The 19,839-nt window shown below is 41.2% G+C and overlaps 1 protein-coding gene across 4 annotated transcripts in view; it reads left to right on the top strand.

Moving 5' to 3' along the window:
* Nucleotides 1-19,839, top strand: part of ssbp2b (single stranded DNA binding protein 2b) — a 45,583-nt gene that overhangs the window by 1,282 nt on the left and 24,462 nt on the right. Inside the window, exon 1 of one of the 4 annotated variants that reach the window (XM_068309979.1) lies at nt 4,966-5,092. The exons of 2 other annotated variants lie outside the window; for them this stretch is intronic. In XM_068309979.1, coding sequence (XP_068166080.1) covers nt 5,076-5,092 — 17 coding nt within the window. In that variant the 5' untranslated portion in view covers nt 4,966-5,075. Of the gene's footprint in view, nt 1-4,965; nt 5,093-7,585; nt 7,655-19,839 lie in introns of those variants that run through there. One more of the 4 variants, XM_068309977.1, reaches the window with a different exon arrangement.

Genomic DNA, 19,839 nt, shown 5'->3' with positions numbered 1-19,839 from the left:
ATGTGACTGGAAAGGGGGAGTTTTATAAGGGCATAAATATACAGAGGAAAAATAGACTATCAGCATTCAAATGTAAAGCTATGAGACCTGATAAGTCATCCTTGAAAGACTAGATTTGTCCCCCTCCTCTCTCAGCCACTGCTACTTATTTATTGTGTCATTTGAATCCTGTTCATCCATGTTTGTCAACAGTGGGATTGACCATTCAGCTCCATCCCTTGAGCCCCATTCTTTATCCCCGATCGATATCAAAAGGATAGGAAGGATAGGACCGAACAGCGTGGCCCCGTTGCTGACTTATTGCATTCACTGACAGAGACAGAGAGCTTCCTCCAGGCTCGTGTGTGTGTGTGTGTGTGTGTGTGTGTGTGTGTGTGTGTGTGTGTGTGTGTGTGTGTGTGTGTGTGTGTGTGTTAGAAAGAGAGTGTGTGCTTTCAGATTTAGATCTGATAGATACTTTTTCTGTAGAGATTTTATTCAGAAGTCCCCTTTTAGTTTGTAGAGCAGCTCAATTAACTTGTGATGAATAGAACTCAATTTTCATTTTTAGGCATGCTGTGTGATTATGGCAGAAAGCAGATTACCGGCTGTCTTTGAAGAAAATATCTACCTTAAGTTTCTTTTTTTTGTTCCTTTTGGTTATTGAGAAGGACTTTCAATATTTCAGGTGTGAATACAGTATTTAAAATCTTTTGGTAAATGAATCATTAGGCAGACAGTTTTTGGGGGGCTTATACAGGTGATTCTTTTTTGTTAAGATAACAGCTTACTTAGCGTTTTCGCTTAAAGGTTTTTAGCCTTTCATGCCTCAGTTGTCGCACGTCAAAACAAGTGGGATCTTTGTTTCCGACTCTGAAGTTCATACCTTTTATATCTTAAACTTTGGCACCACATTGAAGTCACGCTTCCACATCTTCAGCTCACTTTGTCCTCTGTATTTGTATTTCGAGGCTCGAGTAATGTCACCTGGGCTGTAAATGTCACGGTCATGTCAAAAGAACAAGAAAACACCTCATGAAAATGCAGTCGAAGGCAAATATCAGGGACGGCTGAGTTTCATTTGTCTCTTAACAAGCACCCTTGTTTATCAGCGGTGTGCATCAGAGAAGCAGAGCAGGCCCCGGCGCTGCCGAGCCTGTAGTTGTTTCTCAATTCTGCAGCACAGCAGGGGATCAGAGTGGGAGAGACAGAGGGCAACAACAGACTGAGGGAAAAGGAGGAGAAGGGGACTGAGGGAATTTGCTGCATCATTAGTTTACAGTGTTGTAGTATTGACCTCAGAATGGACCCACGCAGACACAGGGCTCTGGCGTCTCGCCCATTTAGATGTAGAGGAGCTGTAAATGCATCTAACCTCTATGCATCTCTGTTCACTGGTGTGTGTGTGTGTGTGTGTGTATGTGTGTGTGTGTGTGTGTGTGTGTGTGTGATTGTGAGTCCGTGATTTAAACATAGTTTGAGGTGTTTTTCATGTCACCTGGTTTTAATTTCAAATGTCTGGATGATTTTTCTATGTTGTATTGCACTTTGCATGCATGGAGATAAAAGAAATACCAGGATAATAGTGACACTTTCAAGAATTAAATTCTATATAAAGTTGCGGATTTGCATCATGATGTATCAGGAAACAGAATAAATCAAACCTATGTTGTCTGTCTTCACACATTATGTGGACATTTCCCATATTTGCATCCACAGTTCTCAATTATCAGCTATTTTTTTTCTCGTTTCAATTCTCAGACGATAATCTGCATTGCATTATATGCAGGCTCAATTCATAAAACTCACAAATAAAAAATGATTCTCATTCTGTAACAAATTGTTAACAAATTGTGCAGGACATTATTTCGTTTTAAGTCATTATAGTTGTCCCCCATACGCGACTTATCTCCAAATTGTGTGTCTTTCTTTATTTGCAAATGTGACTGTCTTTACACACATTTCATGAAATCCCCTGAAGAAGTGGCTTCAAAGCTGTGATCACTTATAAATGTTGTTCATTTAATCCGTACCACTTGTACAGGAGGATACGCAATAATGAGAAACAGATGAATGAGGTACAGATGTTTTAGTGGATTCTGTTACGCAAATCATAAAAATACTTTGATAAACAAAAACATATTGTCCCTCTTACCTCTGATAATATCACGCCATACAGAAGCTTCAGGTCAGATGAGCCAGACTTGAGACAATGTACCTCTGAAAAGCTCAATGTTAGGAATTGTATTTGTTCGCCAAAGTTCTTTAAAAAAAATTTTTTTTCAAAAGTAAAGAGAAATTCATCTAATTGGAATGATGTTCCGGGCCTCGCCATCCTTGGTTCTGACTGGTACTACTAACAAAAGTAGTTCCAGCCATGAACTGTTGGTAATGTGATATGATTAGGAAAAACGTGCAAATAAAATTCAAACTGTGAGCCTGGCTGGACACCATGAGGCGTACGTGAGATCATGTTTAGTCGTTCAACTGTTCGTTTAAGGAAGGCGAGCAGCTGAGGTCCCTTCCTCCTGGTGATATGACGTCCTCTGCCAGTCCAAAGACATGTCATCAAGGTGACCCGATGATTCTACATTGAAATTTAGCTTGAATGGTTTCTATATGCATTACTTTTATGATGAACTGACAGCTTCTTCTCTCAGACACCCTCTCCCCAAAAAACAAAACAGTCTTGGAAAGGGTAAGCACTTATAGAAAAAAAGATGGATGGATGTTTCTCAAGATTTAAAACAGAAGAGATGTGAAGAGTGGCCTCAACCCCAAGTTAGGATGACGCTCTTTATATCTTATGGCATCATTTTGAGGGTTATTAAATCCCTGATACAATAAGTCGTCTTTGTGTCAGGTGCAGATAGGAAGTGCTTATGAGAAGACTCAGGGTTTCAGGCAGCAACAAAGTGCAGCTCTCTATCTTTCCCTCTCCCTCTTTCTCTCTCTCCTTCCCTCCCTCCACCTGAGTAACGGTCTGCACTTGATGCTGATTGGGAGTGACAGTACACGACCACTGGCTGTGTACTGCAGTTGTTCAACTAGTGTAGGTTTCAGTCCCTGGCAGTTAGAGGACACATTCCACATAGTTCTGGGATTGTGGTTCAGAGTCAGTTGCATTGCAGCACATGGCAAACATTCCTTTGTTTCTTTTTCTTTTTTCATTTTAATGATTCATGGAACAAACAAAATGGTTATAACACACACGCCTATAGGTTGTGTTGCTTTCCACTGTTTGCTCCCGATCCAGCTTGAATGTGGACGTTATGACTAGACAGTACAGCCTGTGTTTTATGGAGTTTTCACTTATCAGATCAATAATTCCAAACTGTAAAACTTGCAGTTGAGAAAAGTCCATCGGAGCTGACATTCAGTCTGCCACTCATGAATCTAGTGCAGACTCAAGCATTTCTGGTGCGGATCATCATTCTATACAGACTTACGCACACACACGCGCACACACAGCTACTTCTAAACTGAGACACCTCAATCCTGCCAGGAGGTTGCCAATGCAGCACTGCGCAGACTGAGGCAAAGCAGTGCATGCTGGGAGTGTTTATCCGACAGAAGCAATTCACGCTGCCACACTGGCACTGACAGTGAGACGCATTACGGGAGAACTACAATAGAAACAGAGCGACATCTCCCTCACTCGTACACATATACTCTGTGCTTATAATGCCCGGCGTTGACTCTGCAGAGGGTCTGATTGGTGCCAGCCGCCACTTGATGAATGTAATTTATGAGGTTCTTGTTTGTTTGCTACATCTCAGCGTCCTTGAGGTGCTCTCATTAGAGAGAGAGAGAGAGAGAGAGAGAGAGAGAGAGAGATCATTTGTTAGAACATGAAGCAAACGGTATAGCCAGAGGATTAACATACGTTGCTGCTCAACTCGGCTGACAAAATGAGTATTGAATCTTTAAAGGTGGAAAATACATTTACAGTTCCAGTTGAGAAGAAAAAGACAGGCAAAAAAAGAGAAAAGGTCAAGAGGAAAAGTATTTTTGTGTCCGGGTCGCAGGAGGTCGGGTGATATCCTGCAGGAGCTCATGGTCTAATGCTTCATAATGGCCGTGTGTTGGAACCTCTGTGCTATACAGGCATCTCGCTCTCTGTGGATCACTTCCACTGGTAAGTGGCCACACCTGGTTCTGCTGGCTTAAATCCAGTGAGGGTGTAAAAAGCCCCGGTGAGAAACCCCTCACTCCACACAGCTTTATCTAAGCTCAACTCCTCCCTATTTAAGTCGACAGGACGATGTAAAAGTGTCTCGCTGTGTGTTTCTTCATCTCCTCCTGGCTGCTTTGGGTCAAAGCAGAACCTTCTGCACGTGTAAGAGAGGAAGCCCATCTGAGCTGTCTGCTTAAAGCACTTTCCCCATATGTTTCATCCCTCACTATCAACCTCCATCTGTTTGTCTTGTTGATCTACAACATTTCATGATCATTACACAACTTCTAACCTCTCCAGCTCTCATGGGACGCATGAGAACAACCCCCAGAACCAGAGAAGTGTCTCTACTGTCGCCTTTTGCCCTCGTTGGTGGACACTACAAGACGTTGATTTAGAGCAGCTACCAATGTATTTAATCCTCGCGCACCTTTTAGATTATCATAAGTCAGGCATTAGAAAGAACATTTGAAAAGAAATTGAGCTCTGGGTGTTCACAGCTGTCTTCAAACCAAAGTGATGATGACAGTCTGACAAGGCCGTGATAGAAAACATTTTTTAACCTGCTGAACACATAGAGGCTGTTAAAAGTCCTCTTTTATCTGCTGGCATCCCTCCTCGTCTCTCTTATCCGCTCTGCCAGAGATGTAAGTTGCCACAGAACTGCTATCAAAGCAGCGGCCTCTTATTGAGCTGTTTGAGGTGGTGGGGAGACGGCGTCTGATCGACGCAGGAGAAGAAGGAGAATGGCGTGTCAATCCTGGAGAAGGCACCCTCACACGATGTCTCGGGGTCCTTGGGAAGGATTGACGTGACAACGGGTCTCCGTCTGCATCAGATAGTATGTGGGGATAAAAAAGGGGAAGAGAGGAGGGGAGGGCACATCATCCTGAAAGTCATTTATCTCTCCCTTGAAAAGATGGATGCTACGGAAGAGTGAGTTTATCACCCGGTGCTGGTCCCTTAGGATCCCATGGGTGTCCCTGAATGCTTCTGTTTTAATTGGAGACATACCACCTCTCCTCTCCTCTCCTCTCCTCTCCTCTCCTCTCCTCTCCTCTCCTCTCCTCTCCTCTCCTCTTCTGACAAGAGGGGAACTTGATAGTGTGCTTTGTTAACTGTGGCTGTTGTTAGCGGTTGCACTTGTGGTTTTGTCAAAGTTTTTTTGTGTTGCCCCTGGTGAAACCAAATATGTACAACTTTTCTCTGAACCACAACATGGTAGGCAGGGACGCTCCGTCAAAGCGTTCCCTGTAACCTGAGAGCGTCAGCCAAGAACAAACACAGTGGGTGGAACCGACATTCACTGTCTGCTCGGTCCACTAATGCCCAAAGCTTTACAGCTTTTATTTCACTGATTTCCCCATTTTTATTTGTCCAAACCATCATTTTTGACATAATAATTTATTTATGTCATGCACCTACCCTTTATTCATATTTACTCACATCAAAATAGGTCTGCTGTGTCTCTCTCTTCTTCTCCTCCCAGTGTTGTCTAACTTGCCACAGTGCAATTGCGGATTCTGCTACTGAGCACAGTGTAGGCTGGTTGGAGGCCTCTCTGCTGATATTCCTCAGTCATTGATATGCAAGCTGCATTTCACAGGCGCTAGCGCAAGGTTAAGCATGCATGACGGCCAGGCTTAGGGACTGCTTCAGAGTCTCTGTCTCGCACTTTCTCTCTTTTATATATATATATATATATATATATATATATATATATACACACACACACACACACAGTATACATTTATATATACTGTATATGAATGTGTGTGTGTGTGTGTGTGTGTATGTGTGTATATATATATATATATTTATATACATATAAGGTACTGTATGTATATATGGATGTATATGTACTGTATGTATTAACAGTATATACATATGTACATACAGTGCGCCCTCGCACATCCATGCTTTAACGCTCGCGACTTCACCTCATCGTGGATTTTTGGTAGGTACGTGATACTGGTACGTGCTGGTACTGGTACTGGTACTGGTACTGGTACGTGATACTGGTACGTGATTTTGGTACGTGATACTGTACGTGCATTCTATTGGCTGACAGCATCCGGGAGTGCTCTATGTTTTGTGAGTCTCGGACTTACGTGAGACATAAAACTGCTTTACCCAGTCGATAAGAGTGTTGGAAAAGGTAATTCAGATAGAAGGTGGTTTAATATCAGTATGGGGAGGGTTAATAAACGTTTAAATTACCATAAATAATTAGATTAATAGTTCATTGTTCTATCACCGAATTCGTTAATAGCGTGTGATTCCTGGAATGCATTACCCGCGAGGAACAGGGGCCCACTGTATATGTATCTATGTATGTATATATATACTGTACTGTATATATATATATATACACACACACACACACACACAAATATATATACATATAGATATAAATACAGTATATATATAATATATGTACATATATGTATATCGAATATGATCGGTTTAAAAAATAATGCACAAAACAAAAAATTGAATAAAATAAAAAACGTTTTTGTCATTTTACTCTACATCTTTCCAAATTCTGGAATTGTAAAACCACTGGAAAACCTTTAAAAGCACATAATATGATGTTACTTTACAATAAATAATAATGAAAACATAATCATATTAAAGTACACACGTATAGTTCCAATATCTACGGTTCTAAGTGTCACTCGTGATTCATGCGATTGGTTTGAATTCAGATTAGTGTGCGCACGGAAACTTTTTGCCCCTTATAATTACGTTTTTGAGGAAAAGAAGAAGACGACACTTCAGGGAACTCCTGACCAACAGCAGTGCTGCATGGCAAGGGTTGTGCCAGATATGGCGCAGGTGTTCGTACCTATAAATGTTCATAAGTTGAATGTTTTCAACTTGAAGACTATCTGTATACAGTATGCATATTCATTCATTCATTCATTTTCCAACCCGCTTAATCCGCCAACGCAGGTCGCGGGGTAGCCAGTGCCTATCCTGGCAGTCTCAGGGCGTGAGGCGGGGGGACACTCCGGGCACGACGCCAGTGTACCGCGGAGCCACACAGAAACAAACAATCATACACACACACACTCACTCCTATGGTCAATTTGGGACCGGCCAATCAACCTGAAGCGCATGCTTTTGGAGGTGGGAGGAAGCCGGAGAACCCGGAGAGAACCCACGCAGACACGGGGAGAGCATGCGAACTCCGCACAGGGCGGGACTCGAACCCGGGTCCGCCGTGTTGTGAGGCAGCAGCGCTAACCACATATAATATATATGTGTATGTGTGCGTGTGTGTGCGTGTGTGTGCGTGTGCGTGCGTGTGTGTGTGTATGTATGGGTATTTGAATCTGTAGACATGTACACACACACACACACACACACACACACACCATTTTAAGGTCCACTAAAGGCTTTTTTTCGGCCCCAAAGGAGCTGGAAGGATAAATGACTGAACATGATGCGGAGCAGGGCAACAATGGCTTTATCAGTGTTGGGATCTGGGATCAAGTACGTCTGGCACATTTTTGTCTTTTCCAAGTGTTTTTTCCAAGTGTCTTTTTAAAAAAAAGCTTTTTATTTACAGGCATCACAATGCATACATTTTTTTCTGCTAATATACACAACCCTGTGTCAAAGCAAGATTTATTTCTCTGAATGTAGTCATTTATTTATACTTCCGCTGGAGCCTCTGTGAAGGGCTTAATGGCCCCACATTCTTCCCTAAATTGCTCTAGATTGCCTTCATCTGTGTCCGTTTTTATCTCATCTCAAGGCTTTGTTGTTCAAAAGAATAGAGGCCAATTAGATCCCGTAGAAAGGAATTCTAATCCTGTAAGATTAGAGCAGTGCCGTCATCCCAGTCATCTACTTCTCTCCCTCTGGTTTTGCGGGAGTTGCCACTGATTGTGGAATTTTGCATTGTGCGAGCCGAACAATGACAGCGAGCCGGATGGTCTGCAGAGCAGGTGGGAGACGAGACCAGCACAAAGAGTCTTGCATGCTTCTGTATGACGGAAGGTGTCAACCAAACTGGGAGCTGGAAAACCTTTCATGCTATCTCTGTGTGTGTGTTTGGCACTGTGTGTGTGTTTTGTGTGTGTGAAGTTAAATATTAGAGAGTGACAATGAGAGAGGTGTGTTTGATAGCCAAAGAAATACCTTCTTGTGAAAAATATGTGCACAACATCCAGAAAATACACATTTGATATATTTTTCCTCATTATATACAAAATATTAGACCTACAAAACATATTAAATACAACTGAGGATTTTTTTGTGTGTGTATTTGTTCATATGTGTCAAAACGATGAATCAGACAATTATAACAACATAATAATTACAATTCATCAGAAAGCTTAGCCGATAACCGTAACAAGTTATTCCACTGTAACAAGGAGTTTCAAAGCCAGTTTATCAGTTAAGTGCATTTCAGCAATGCCATAACTCAAAGTTTTCTCCAAAATATGACTGAAAAAATCAAAACATCTAAAACAACCAAAGAAAATGCATTTAGTGATTTATACTTATTTAGTTACAACCTAGGTGTTTGTTTTATATCACACACACACACACACACCGCTAAAATTTTGTCCGCTGTATTTTCCAAGGAGCGTTTTCTTAGCCTCACCTCTACATCCACAATTCTTTAACTTCTGAAAGTTTGTAATAGACTTTAAATTAATACAAAAATTACCCTTGTATAATTACTAAACTCTAAGTTTTTCCTGTAAATAGTTGTTTAATATTCTGGGCTTTATGGCTTTGTTGCACTGAAAGATTTACTGTAATAGCTTGTAAAGAAAGTTGAACATGGAAAACACTCCTGAAAATCATTGCTGTTCTTTCAGCTGTGAAATTAAACAAACTTCCTACCAGAGGTGACTCAATCTCAGCAAATCAAAGCCGGTGAAATGGAACTCAAATTAAGGAAATGATGGATTTACCTCCACTTTCACTTGATTTTCTAACTTCACTGGGTTTTTTTTTACAAACAGATCTCACTTGTAGAAAGTAACTGAAACATGTATGTAAACAACAGACATCAGGCTCTCCTGCCATCTCTGTCTGCTTCTCCTTCTCTCTGATAAGCTGGCATTTCCTGTTATCTCAGCCTTGGGCATTGTTGTCTGCTGTGTGAGACAGCAGGATCTGTGGACCGCTGAAAGAACAAGAGCTGTTTCACTCTGTCTGATTGGGTCTGTATCAGGCTTCCTTTTTTATTGTATTGTCTCCTCCAGTCTTAATTGCAGCCACACTAATTTGCTGTTTTCAATATGCGAGTGGGGTTTATATCCTGCCAGAGCTGCCATTAGTCAGCGTAGCATCCACCCAACCCCCCCAACTCCCCTCTGAAATCAGATGGTATTTTAGGTTATATACACACCAAAATGATGAACTGATCAACAATCTTGGTATGATCCTGGAATATTTCATTTTAAATATAAAATTTCACTTCACTGTTTTGAGTCGACAGACATCTGTTGTCTAACAACAAAACAAGAAATCTGATGATCGTCGATCACCTCCGAACAACCAGAAAATAGTTGCAGCATTTGTTACTGATGAAATGAAGATTGATAATTGTCTCCCTAAAATGGTAGAATAGATTCTGGCAATAACCACTTCTAATTCCATTTTGAATTTTGTCTCCAGGTAGAAGCAGTTGTTTTATATTTAATTTAACTTAAGGTTTATTTCAGTTTATTTTTTCTTCTTTCCAGACGTTACTACAACAGAGGTTGTAGGTACACATGAGTTCTTTATTATGATTGTTATAATTACAATTAGTCATTTCAACAGTTCACTTCAATCCAAGATCATTTTTGTCTCGGCTCTTTCCTTCAGACAGCGTGTTTTATCTATCTGCTGTACGTCATGTCCAGCATTTTTGTTGATAACCAGGTCTGGGTGGGGTCTTGAGACGCATGCTGTGTTGTTCGTACAACGCAGGGTAAAGGATTGTAGCTACAGTTGAACTTGTGGTCAGAGTATCTTGATCAGCCTGCTTGTTATCAGTCTCCATTCACTGTGTGGCTCAGGCTATGACATTATTCAACAACTCTCCTAAAAGCAAAAAAACCAAACAAACCCTCAACCAAATGTGTTAATATACCAAAAAAGCAAGGAGTGAGCATTGTTGTTCCTGCTCATCTGTTTAAAAAATTATGACTCAAACATCTATGCTGTTTTAATGTTTGTCTTTCAGGGGCCTGTTTTGCAGCTTTTATTTTCAACTTGCATTAGACCGTCCCAACAGCGGGGAGGGTGTGGAGGGTGTGTGTGTGTGTGTGTGTGTGTGGGGATTCTGCGATCTCTAGTTAATGAAAAATAAACACAAGGTCTGCACTGTGAGCCAAAGAACGCAGGAGTCTTCCTCTCCGTGAGGATATGAGCTTCATTCTTCATTCCTTTGACTTATATTACTATGCATGACATTTCACCGTTCTACTGGCAAATTCCTCCCTTTGCAAAGGGAAAAAAAATTCCTGAAGTTTCCAGCTGCATGCAAAGTTTAGCATATGTATTACGGTTGCTATAACAACATTTCCCCTTAATGTATTTGTCTTCTGATTCAATGGCGCACAGCATAAAAACGCTGGTTGACATCATTTTCCTGTGATGCTGGTGGACTGATGTCTTCATGTAGCATCTTACTGTATCTTGTCAAGAAGTTTTTGTCTGTGTGGCTGTTCTCAAACTCTTCTGAAGTCAGCCATTTCCACTGATCTTTGCGAAGCCGGTATTGGAACCTTTGGGACCGTCATGTGTCCAAATGCTACACAAAAGGACTTTGCTTTGTGTTTTGGAAGTGAGAGGGATAAACCTTGGGACAAACATTTGCTCAGCAAAGCGGCGTGTGAGACCACTTCTGCAGAGACGTCACGGGGAACATGAGCAGATAAAGCGCCGTGTATATGAGCGTGAGCGTCTGTCCTCAGGCTCCTGCTATGCCAGATTATGACTCGCGTTTTGTTAATCTTCAAAGCTGAAGTGAACTTTTCGCCGCTCCTCCCCATCTCTCAACTGTGTACGAAACCTGTAGCTGAAGTCTGCGTGGCGGCCGTGCAGCGTCGGGGAGAATATGAATATCTCAATAGGAGGGCTCTGCCTTTAGTAGGAGCCATTAGAGAGAGACCCCAGAGGATGCAGTATAGGGGTAATGGACAATATAGATTTAAATTGTGACCATCAGCAAAAACACCAATTAGAAATGCATCAGTGAGCAGACGGCGGTGGAGCTACAGCACACTGCAAGTTGAGCATGTATCACCATAAATCTAAGGAGTCTAATGGAAGCGTTGTCACTCTTAAATAATACGCCATCGTACTGTTTTCTTTTCTGCAATTTGATATATTTGTGATGCGCTTGCGGTTGTTGTTTTACGCGGAAGAACGCTCTATTTGGTGAATAACGACAAAAAAACATGCCAGAGACTCACCAGACTCATTTTTGTATTTATAAATGAGACGAGGAGAAACTATCATGTCCACAAACTGCATTGCAGCTGCTTGTTCTCACATCATGTTTAGTTGCTCTCAAGCAGATCTAATGTTCTGGGGATGCGTGTGGGTAACGCTGTGTTTCTTACTCAGGCATGCCACATGATTGAGGTGTGTCACAGCAGGGTTTTTTTTTTTTAGTCCTACAGAATCGCTCACCAAATGCAGCTTCACTTCTATTCTGCCTTGTCCTGAACTCCCCTCGATGCACTTCCCAGCTCCTTTCATTAATCATTTACTCTCCCTCCTTTCCATCTATCTCTTCCTCTGTCTCCCTTTCATTCTTGATCTTTTCTTTTTTTTCTTCCTCCTCTCTAGTTCCCTTCTTACTACTGATCTTTATCTCATCGTCTTATGCTCCATTGCTCCATCTTATATACAGTATGTTGACTACTAAATAACCCATTTTTGTCTATCCCTTGATGCTTTCAGTGTGTAACACTGGGTTGCACAAACCATCTTTTTTCTTGCTTTTTAAATTTTTTTCGGCATTTCCAGTTATGCAGATGGCCTTTGCCGGACATCTCTCAGGATGTTTGCGGATTCTAGTCTTGTAGAGGAGTGAAAAGAAGAGCTCATGCAAAATTATCTGCTCATTGCTGCAAACATCAACTTACCTGAAAAGTCATTAAAACAATATTTCTGCTTAGTGAAAATGCATCCAGGATTAGTCCACTGGAACCTCATTTTTCACATGATTTGATCATATATCCGGTTGACTTTCCCAAACAAAGGTAGCTTTGTTTTGAAGATACTCTTTGTGTACAAAGGTTCCACATACCCCATGGTTGTTTGGGATGTTTTTTCCCTGTTGTTTTCCTGAAGCCCTCTGTATAAGATGAATTATTCAGTATTGTAATGGGTCTATATTTGTCATTGTTTATCTTCTCGTAGTGCCCCCGCCACCCTCATCGCTGCCCTACCACCATCTCCCTTGTGGAATTCACTTGTCTGCCTTTCTGTCTGGCAAGCGTTGCCCCCTCTACCCACTGAGGATGCTCCACTTGTAATGAATGAAGTGAAGTCATTTAGCATGACTCTTAATGGCATGTAAAGCCCTGCTGCTGGTCTTGATTAATCAGGGAAAGTGTTTGACTGTTGCACACAAGCCTGTCCTCATTGGGGGCAGCAGCTACATGTCTGCACTCTTTTTATGTCGGGGTCCCTCTCTCTTGCTCAGGGCTCCTGCTGCCAATATTGTCTTGATCCACATGTGGTGTGTGTTGGATGGTGGAGTGTAAACTGGCAGAGAAGATGATGATGACAATGATCCTATCTCTGAGGCGTCTGTTTTCTGTCAGGCTACCCTATGCCACTGTGACCCCCTTGCTTGTATTGCGTCATCATAATTGCTTGAAATTCATGTAACATGACAGGAAAAGACGATGACGATCACGTCACGATGAGATACGTTACAACTAAACACAGGTACATTAAAAATGATGCTCCCACTAAACTTTATGAGCTTTAACCAACTGCAGTTTACTACGTGTCTAATTTATCGTAAGGTGCCATTTTCTTGGGAAATTTAAAGGATTTGCTTTATTTCTTCTCATTGCCTTTTTATGCTGTAAAGTGTTCCATCTTCTTGAAAGCGAAGCCCTTCAAAGAAAAAAAGTAACACTCAGTAAATTCCTCACAGTGCCACTTTTACCAAAATTATTCTTTACTGTGAACACACAAAGCAAGAGATTTAAGGCAGCAATTTAGTCTGTCGTACGTAAGCACATCCAGGAGATAATTACAGTATTTCAACTTCCTCACTGTGACTTAGTTCAATCTAGGATTACTTCTCCATTGTTATTACCTTTCACGCAGAACTCATTGAAATTCATTAATAAAAAATATAATGAAATTCAGCGCATACTCCAAAGCATAGGATGCTTATGCATCTTTCATTCTGTCCTTGCTGTATTTTGTGTTTTCAGCACAGCGTGCAGTCGTTTGGTTTTTCTCTTAAAGAACAGTGGCAATCAAGTCTAGCTTAGCCCGCCTGTTTTCATTGCTGGGTTTTGTGTTAATTTGCAGAAGGAGGTCACAGCAGGGTGCTCTACTAACTGAGACTACGCTCAGTGAGATTCTTCAACATTAGAATATGAAAGTTTACAGATCTCACGGGTATTCATCTCAGGGCTCATCCGCTCACACCCATCACCTCCATCCTCATCTGCTCTTTTTTTTTTCGTCAGTCTAATCCCTCTTCTCCACTATCTTCTCTTCCAGAGAATCTTTCATCTCTCTCTGTTAGACTCCTGTCGCCCCCATCTCTTTCTCTCTTTCTCTCATTTTCTGTCTTTTTCTATAATTTTCCTCCATGGTGGAATCGTCGGTGGAGGGGGGGTCGCTGTCTTGGATTTTTTTTTAGATTTTACCTTTGTTCTTTTTTCTGTTTAGCTATCCACAACTCAAATTTTACTTAAGGAGTAAAAAATAATTTGGACCACTTATTAAAAGTCTATGTAACACTTTTTAAAAAAACTATATGTTTACTACTAGTACTACTACTACTACTGCAACTACTACTACTGCTTCTTCTTCTTTTTCTTTTTCTTTTTCTTCTTCTTAAAAACTCTATTAGTTGGTTAAATAATTTTCACTTCATGATCAGTCACATTTAAGAATATTCCCATTAAATGTCACATGGGTTGAATAGCATTGACCCGCAAAGCACACTCTCCAGAGACGCCTCATTTAGATTGACCGTCACTGTAAATGTAACTCATGTCACTAAGAGGTGTTTAATAGCCCTAAAAGGCCATCTTTTTCATTTTTAAATGTAATGTTGGTTCGGTTTTAAAGCTGCTTTAGACTCACTGATATATATTGCTATCTATACAGATATTCACGTACAGTAATAACTGTCCGTCTCCATTTGGATTAGAAGATACAGGCAGCTATTGGACTTTACGCTAAGCTTGTCGCAATTACAGTGCACCTTCGCGCATTTGACTTCATGTCATTGCAGATTTTTGGCAGGCAGTCACGTGATACTGTACGCGCATTCTGTTGGCTGACAACATCCAGAAGTGCGCTACATTCCTTGAGTCTCGGATTTCCATGAGACACAAAAGTGCTTTAAACAGTCGATAAGATTGTGGAAAAATGTAATACAGATAGAAGGTGGTTTAATATTAGTATGTGGAGGGTTCATAAATGTTTAAATTACCGTAAATAATAAAATAGTTTGTCGCTATATCGCGGAAATCGTTATTCGCGTGTGATTTCTAGAACGCATTAACCGCGAATAACGAGGGCGCACTGTATTACATTTTCACCACATTATCTGAGCTAAAAGCAAATATTTTGCGGAATCATTACAATCATTTCCATGTAAGCCATTTGGCTGAAACAGAAATGTCATATTACCATCTATTTCCACATCACTCTCCACCATTTGATGTTCGTCTGGCTCTCATTCGTGATGTCATCTGGTTCCGCTTATTTTGCTACAAGTACAGATTAAATTAGCCTTCTGCGCCACCAAAGCACTTAACTTCTCGCTGTGAATCCGATGACGTGAGCATCAAACATGTCTGTGGACCAATAGGAATGCAAAAAACAGTCTGATTAGTTGGAGAAGGCCTGTGTTTTATAACACTTGTGCTGTCCCGGTGGATACAATGGAAGACAATAAAATCATTAATCACAATCATTTCTGTGACAACTATTCCTCAGGTGAAATTTCCTGATCATGACAGCTGCACTTATAACTGCAGTGGTACACTGTTCCAAAGAATAACAACATAATATAAAAGAGGCCACTTAAAGATACCCAAACAGACTGTTGTCATCCCACTGTATCACAGCGTCGCTGGTTGTTTATCAACCTAATTTATAGCTGTTTGTCAGTGTGAAAGCTCTAATACCCAATACTTGCTATCAATCCAGCCCCAAACGACACACTGACGAGTCAGCAACAAGCTGGAGAAGATAGCTGAGCTAAAGAGCCAGATGTTTTCTTCAGGGGGTTGGGGGAAAGCAAAACGGAGGTAAAAGAGAATTCATTCATCAGATGGCAAGAAGCAAGACTCACTGTTTAGATTCATTATTATTTTATAAAATGCACCAAAAGGGGACAAGAAACATTTTTCTTGCCACATCACTCTCCCACTGATGGCTTAGGAGACGTGGATAGAGGCTATTTCCAGGCTCTTCCCACACCCAAGACTTTTTTTTAGCTCAAACAAGGATTTTTCTGCCTTTTCTGCCTTACTGGGTGGGAGTAAAGAGTAGCTGCATATTATAACTCCACTGACTCAAGGGACCAACAAACCAACTGTATTCACTCGACAACAATAAAACATATCATTATGGCAGCATCACGCCACCATAATTAGGCTCTGTCAGTATGATGGCAAATCTTGTAAACACATATTGATTAACATGCCAATTCAAATCATAAATATAATCACTTCTTTATTCAATCTTTAACTAGCGTGAAGTAATCTGGAGATAATCTGTAACTGGCAAATCCAATCACTGAAGCTATTGTGAGCCGAAGCTCTGCTGCACTTTGATTGCCATGGCCGTAAATTTATTAGCAGTGATCTACCGGTCGCTCCCAATGCTGATCTTGGCAAAAACGGTTCACATTCCGCTGAGGTCATGGTTGCGCTCCGAGCGACCTCCCTCTCCATTCTCTCCTCTCCTGTATGGCTCAGTAGGCAACACAGTAGCCAGTCGCTGTTTCCGCCTGCTGCCTTCATTAAACTGAGCCCGGCGTCTGACTGTTCAAGCTGTCTGGTGCAGATTTATGGGGTATAAGGGGGCGCGGGGGCCTTTGAAATACAAATTTAATTAAATGTGATTCACAGAAGACAAAACCACTTGAATCTGAAGGAGAACAAGGTCAGGTGTGGATCTCCAGCTTCCCCTCACTGCTCCACCCTCTCCACTTGTGCCCACTCACCACCACCCCAATTGACAGGCGCACGCACATTCGTACTCACACACACACGAAGCACATAGGAAGAGGAAGTAAAATGGGAGGCGCCTGATCTCTTCAATCATCCTGCTAACATTTGTGATTAATGTAAAATGGGTGTTATTTACAATGCAAATTGCCGTTGTCGACAGGCAGTAGATGAAAAATGTCTCCAATTTTATGGGGTGTGTCTGACAGCAAGGGCAAACACTAAAATACTTTTAATTTAAATGGATTAATATGAAGTCAAAAGTATTAGAAATGCATTGGATGTCTTGAATTGAGCATTCTCACCTCAAGTCCTCAAGCAGAGATGTTTTTAAAGTGACAATTTGTTTAAGGACAAGAGTGTTTTTGTAATTCTTTCTCTTTATTGTGTGACATTATGAGATTCTTCACCTTGAACCATCCCCCCATTCTCAAATCCTCAAACATCATCTCTTTGGAGTGTGTTCATGCTGCAACTCAGTCAAGTCCACAAGTGTGTTGTTCTTTATTTTATTTTTTTTCATCAGTGCCTCGGCTGAACAAAGGGAGAGCAACAAGAGAGGATTTCTTGTTTTCAAAGCTGAACACTTGTCTTTGAGGAAATTAGCAGTTTTAAGTTGAAGTTCAATAGATATTGGTGATATCAAAGCTCAGTCTGTTGCTGCTCTGCTGTCTGCTTATCTGTCTTAATTCAACTGTGCCTCCTCTCAGTGTGTGTTAAATAAATATGAGATGCAGGAAGGAGAGATTGGTGCATCTCTCGCATTATTGTTTCCTCGTTCGTTTTTCCTTCATTAATTTTTTTTTTTACACCTGAAGGTGAAACATCCTCACCTCTGATGGCCTCCAATGTTTCCTTGTTGCATTCATTCGCCGTTTCTCACCACTGGTCCGCTCATGCGTCCACTTTCATGTTTCCTCTTTGACCTTTTCTCTACATCGGGATCAATGGTCACATCTTAAAGCTTCTGTGAAATCAATCACAGGTCAAACCTTTCAGTCCGCATCAAAGATTGACACTGAGTGAGGCCGCTTTTCTGTATAGAAATAGATGCCTGGATGCAAGCCAGCGCACGAGGACAATTTTACACACCGCATTCGTTCACCCTGTCCATCAAGTTTGACATCATTTGTGGGAATTAATTAATTGGGGATAAATGAGATCTTTCAGGAGTAATGAATAGTTCTAAATTGATGTTCCAGTCGCTGCGCGTTTACTCAGGTTGACTGGAAGATGATGCAGAACAGAGCAACCAAACAAGTTCCTAGAAATGTTCTTAAGTTGTTAAAAAAAAAATGCGTGCACATCTTTTATTCATGTTCAGAGGCCGAGGTGTCAAGAAATTTCTCAAGTCTCTCACTGTTCTGTTAACCTTGTCCCTGTCAAATATTCTGTCTCTATCTCTTTGGTTAAACATTGCTCCTCTGCCACTAGGGGAGCAGAGAGAGGCAGGGATGGGAAGAAGGTAGGAAGGGGGGTTTCTGTTGCTTTCCTGCATTCTTTTATCATTAAATAAACATGGCCTCTTACCAAAAAATAAAAAAAAAGTGCAAGATGAAGGCAGTGCCATCAAGGCTATAAATGCAGAGAGGAGGAGGAAGATCGGAGATGCAGTATGAAAGTGATCAAGAAAAGAGATGGAAATAGAGGAGGGGTGCAAGGAGACTGAGTACCTGTGTGCAGAGCAGAAAGGTGTGCAGTCCATCATCTTCAGACAGGCAGACAGGGCTGTCTGGGGAGTTTATTTTTACCTCGATAAAGCGTAGCCGGGATGGGCTGCAGCGAGCTAGTAGCACCTTTCAACAGTGGGGGGAGTTGTGGAGAGATGAGGGGAGTCTAGGACAGCTGCCGTCCTACTGTGACCATCTTTCAAATCTGATGATACACAACCTGAGGCATATACACACAAACACACAACAAGCTCTGGGTCAAAGCTGGTGTTTTATCAGGTTACAGAAACCCAAAGAGGCAAGGGGGAAATAAGAAAGCGGTCATTTCTTCTCTGCTCCTGCTGACCTGTGTTTATAACAATATGAGTACAAGTATGAGCAAAGTTTTACCTGGATTTTCTACATGCAGGACAAAGATCAGGGGCTCATATTTACTCCACAGGTCATGGAAATGCAGTACTGTATATATGATGAATCAAACAGAAAGACAACAAAACTCCCTTCGTCCACAAGTCCAAACAGATTTAGATGAAAAAGTATTTTTTGTGTAATCCACAAAACACCTGCCTGAAATCCAGATTAATCAGCAATTACCAGATTAATTTAAAGTTATAGCTCTGAATGACCAATCTTTACCAACAATTTGCTGAGTTCACCCTCCTTAGATCCCAATAAAGCTTGGCACGCCAGGCTCTATCCGTCCTCTGAAGACTGTTTGTAGAATGCTGAGGCAGCAGCTTAGGAATCTCACCTATCAGGCCCAAACTGGTTAATATTGATTTTAAGGCAAACGTGACGATAAAGCACAAATTTACCTGTCATCGCTCTTTTTGCTAAATTGATGGACACAAATTTTGTTATTTGTGTAAAGTGGCTTCACGTCATCACACTCTTCTCCCCATAAGGTGCCTGTTTGGAGTCAGTGTGATCTACTTTTGATCTTCTGCGGATCAATGTTATATATATACATATACAGTATATATACACACATGGACACACAAAACCTTGCTGTAAGCTGTTGTTAGCACTGACACAGAGACACTGGGAGGAGAATGGATTAACAAATCAAGCCTTTAATTTTTTCTCCCTGTCAACAAAGCTGTTGGAGGACGTCTAAGGAGAATTTGAGGGAAGGGGGAGAGATGTTTTGAATGTGGTCGCACCAAGGCAACTGTTATTACTGTGTTTGTTCTTCACAGATTTTATATTTAGCATTCAGTGAATTTGATGGTTTACTTGTCGGTTTGGCATTTCGAAGCTTGATTAGCGTCTCCTGAACTGGTGTGTGTCTTTCTATGACGCCCTCACACATCATTCAACATTGCGACTTATGGCTGCTTGGCAATTTGCATCCACGCGTAGGTTCCTTCGTCTTTATTTATAGGCAATCCCTCCTCTTAAATAGGGATTTTCAGTGAGCGCGGTGTAGGAAGTATAATTATCTTTGGTCCCATAGCATTTGTTTCTTGCCCCGAAGTTGGACAGAGATGGAGGAGAAACATTTATACAACAAACTTTTAAGTGTATAATCCACTTTTTAAAGATTTTGACCCTGTGTTTTTGCTCGTCTTACATCACCTGCTGTCAAAATGTTGCTGAACAAACTGAT

Source organism: Antennarius striatus, chromosome 3, assembly GCF_040054535.1.
Source record: "Antennarius striatus isolate MH-2024 chromosome 3, ASM4005453v1, whole genome shotgun sequence".
In the NCBI taxonomy this organism is placed as follows: Eukaryota; Metazoa; Chordata; class Actinopteri; order Lophiiformes; family Antennariidae; genus Antennarius; species Antennarius striatus.
Note: the sequence above shows the minus strand (reverse complement) of the source record. Positions and strands in the feature narration are given on the sequence as shown.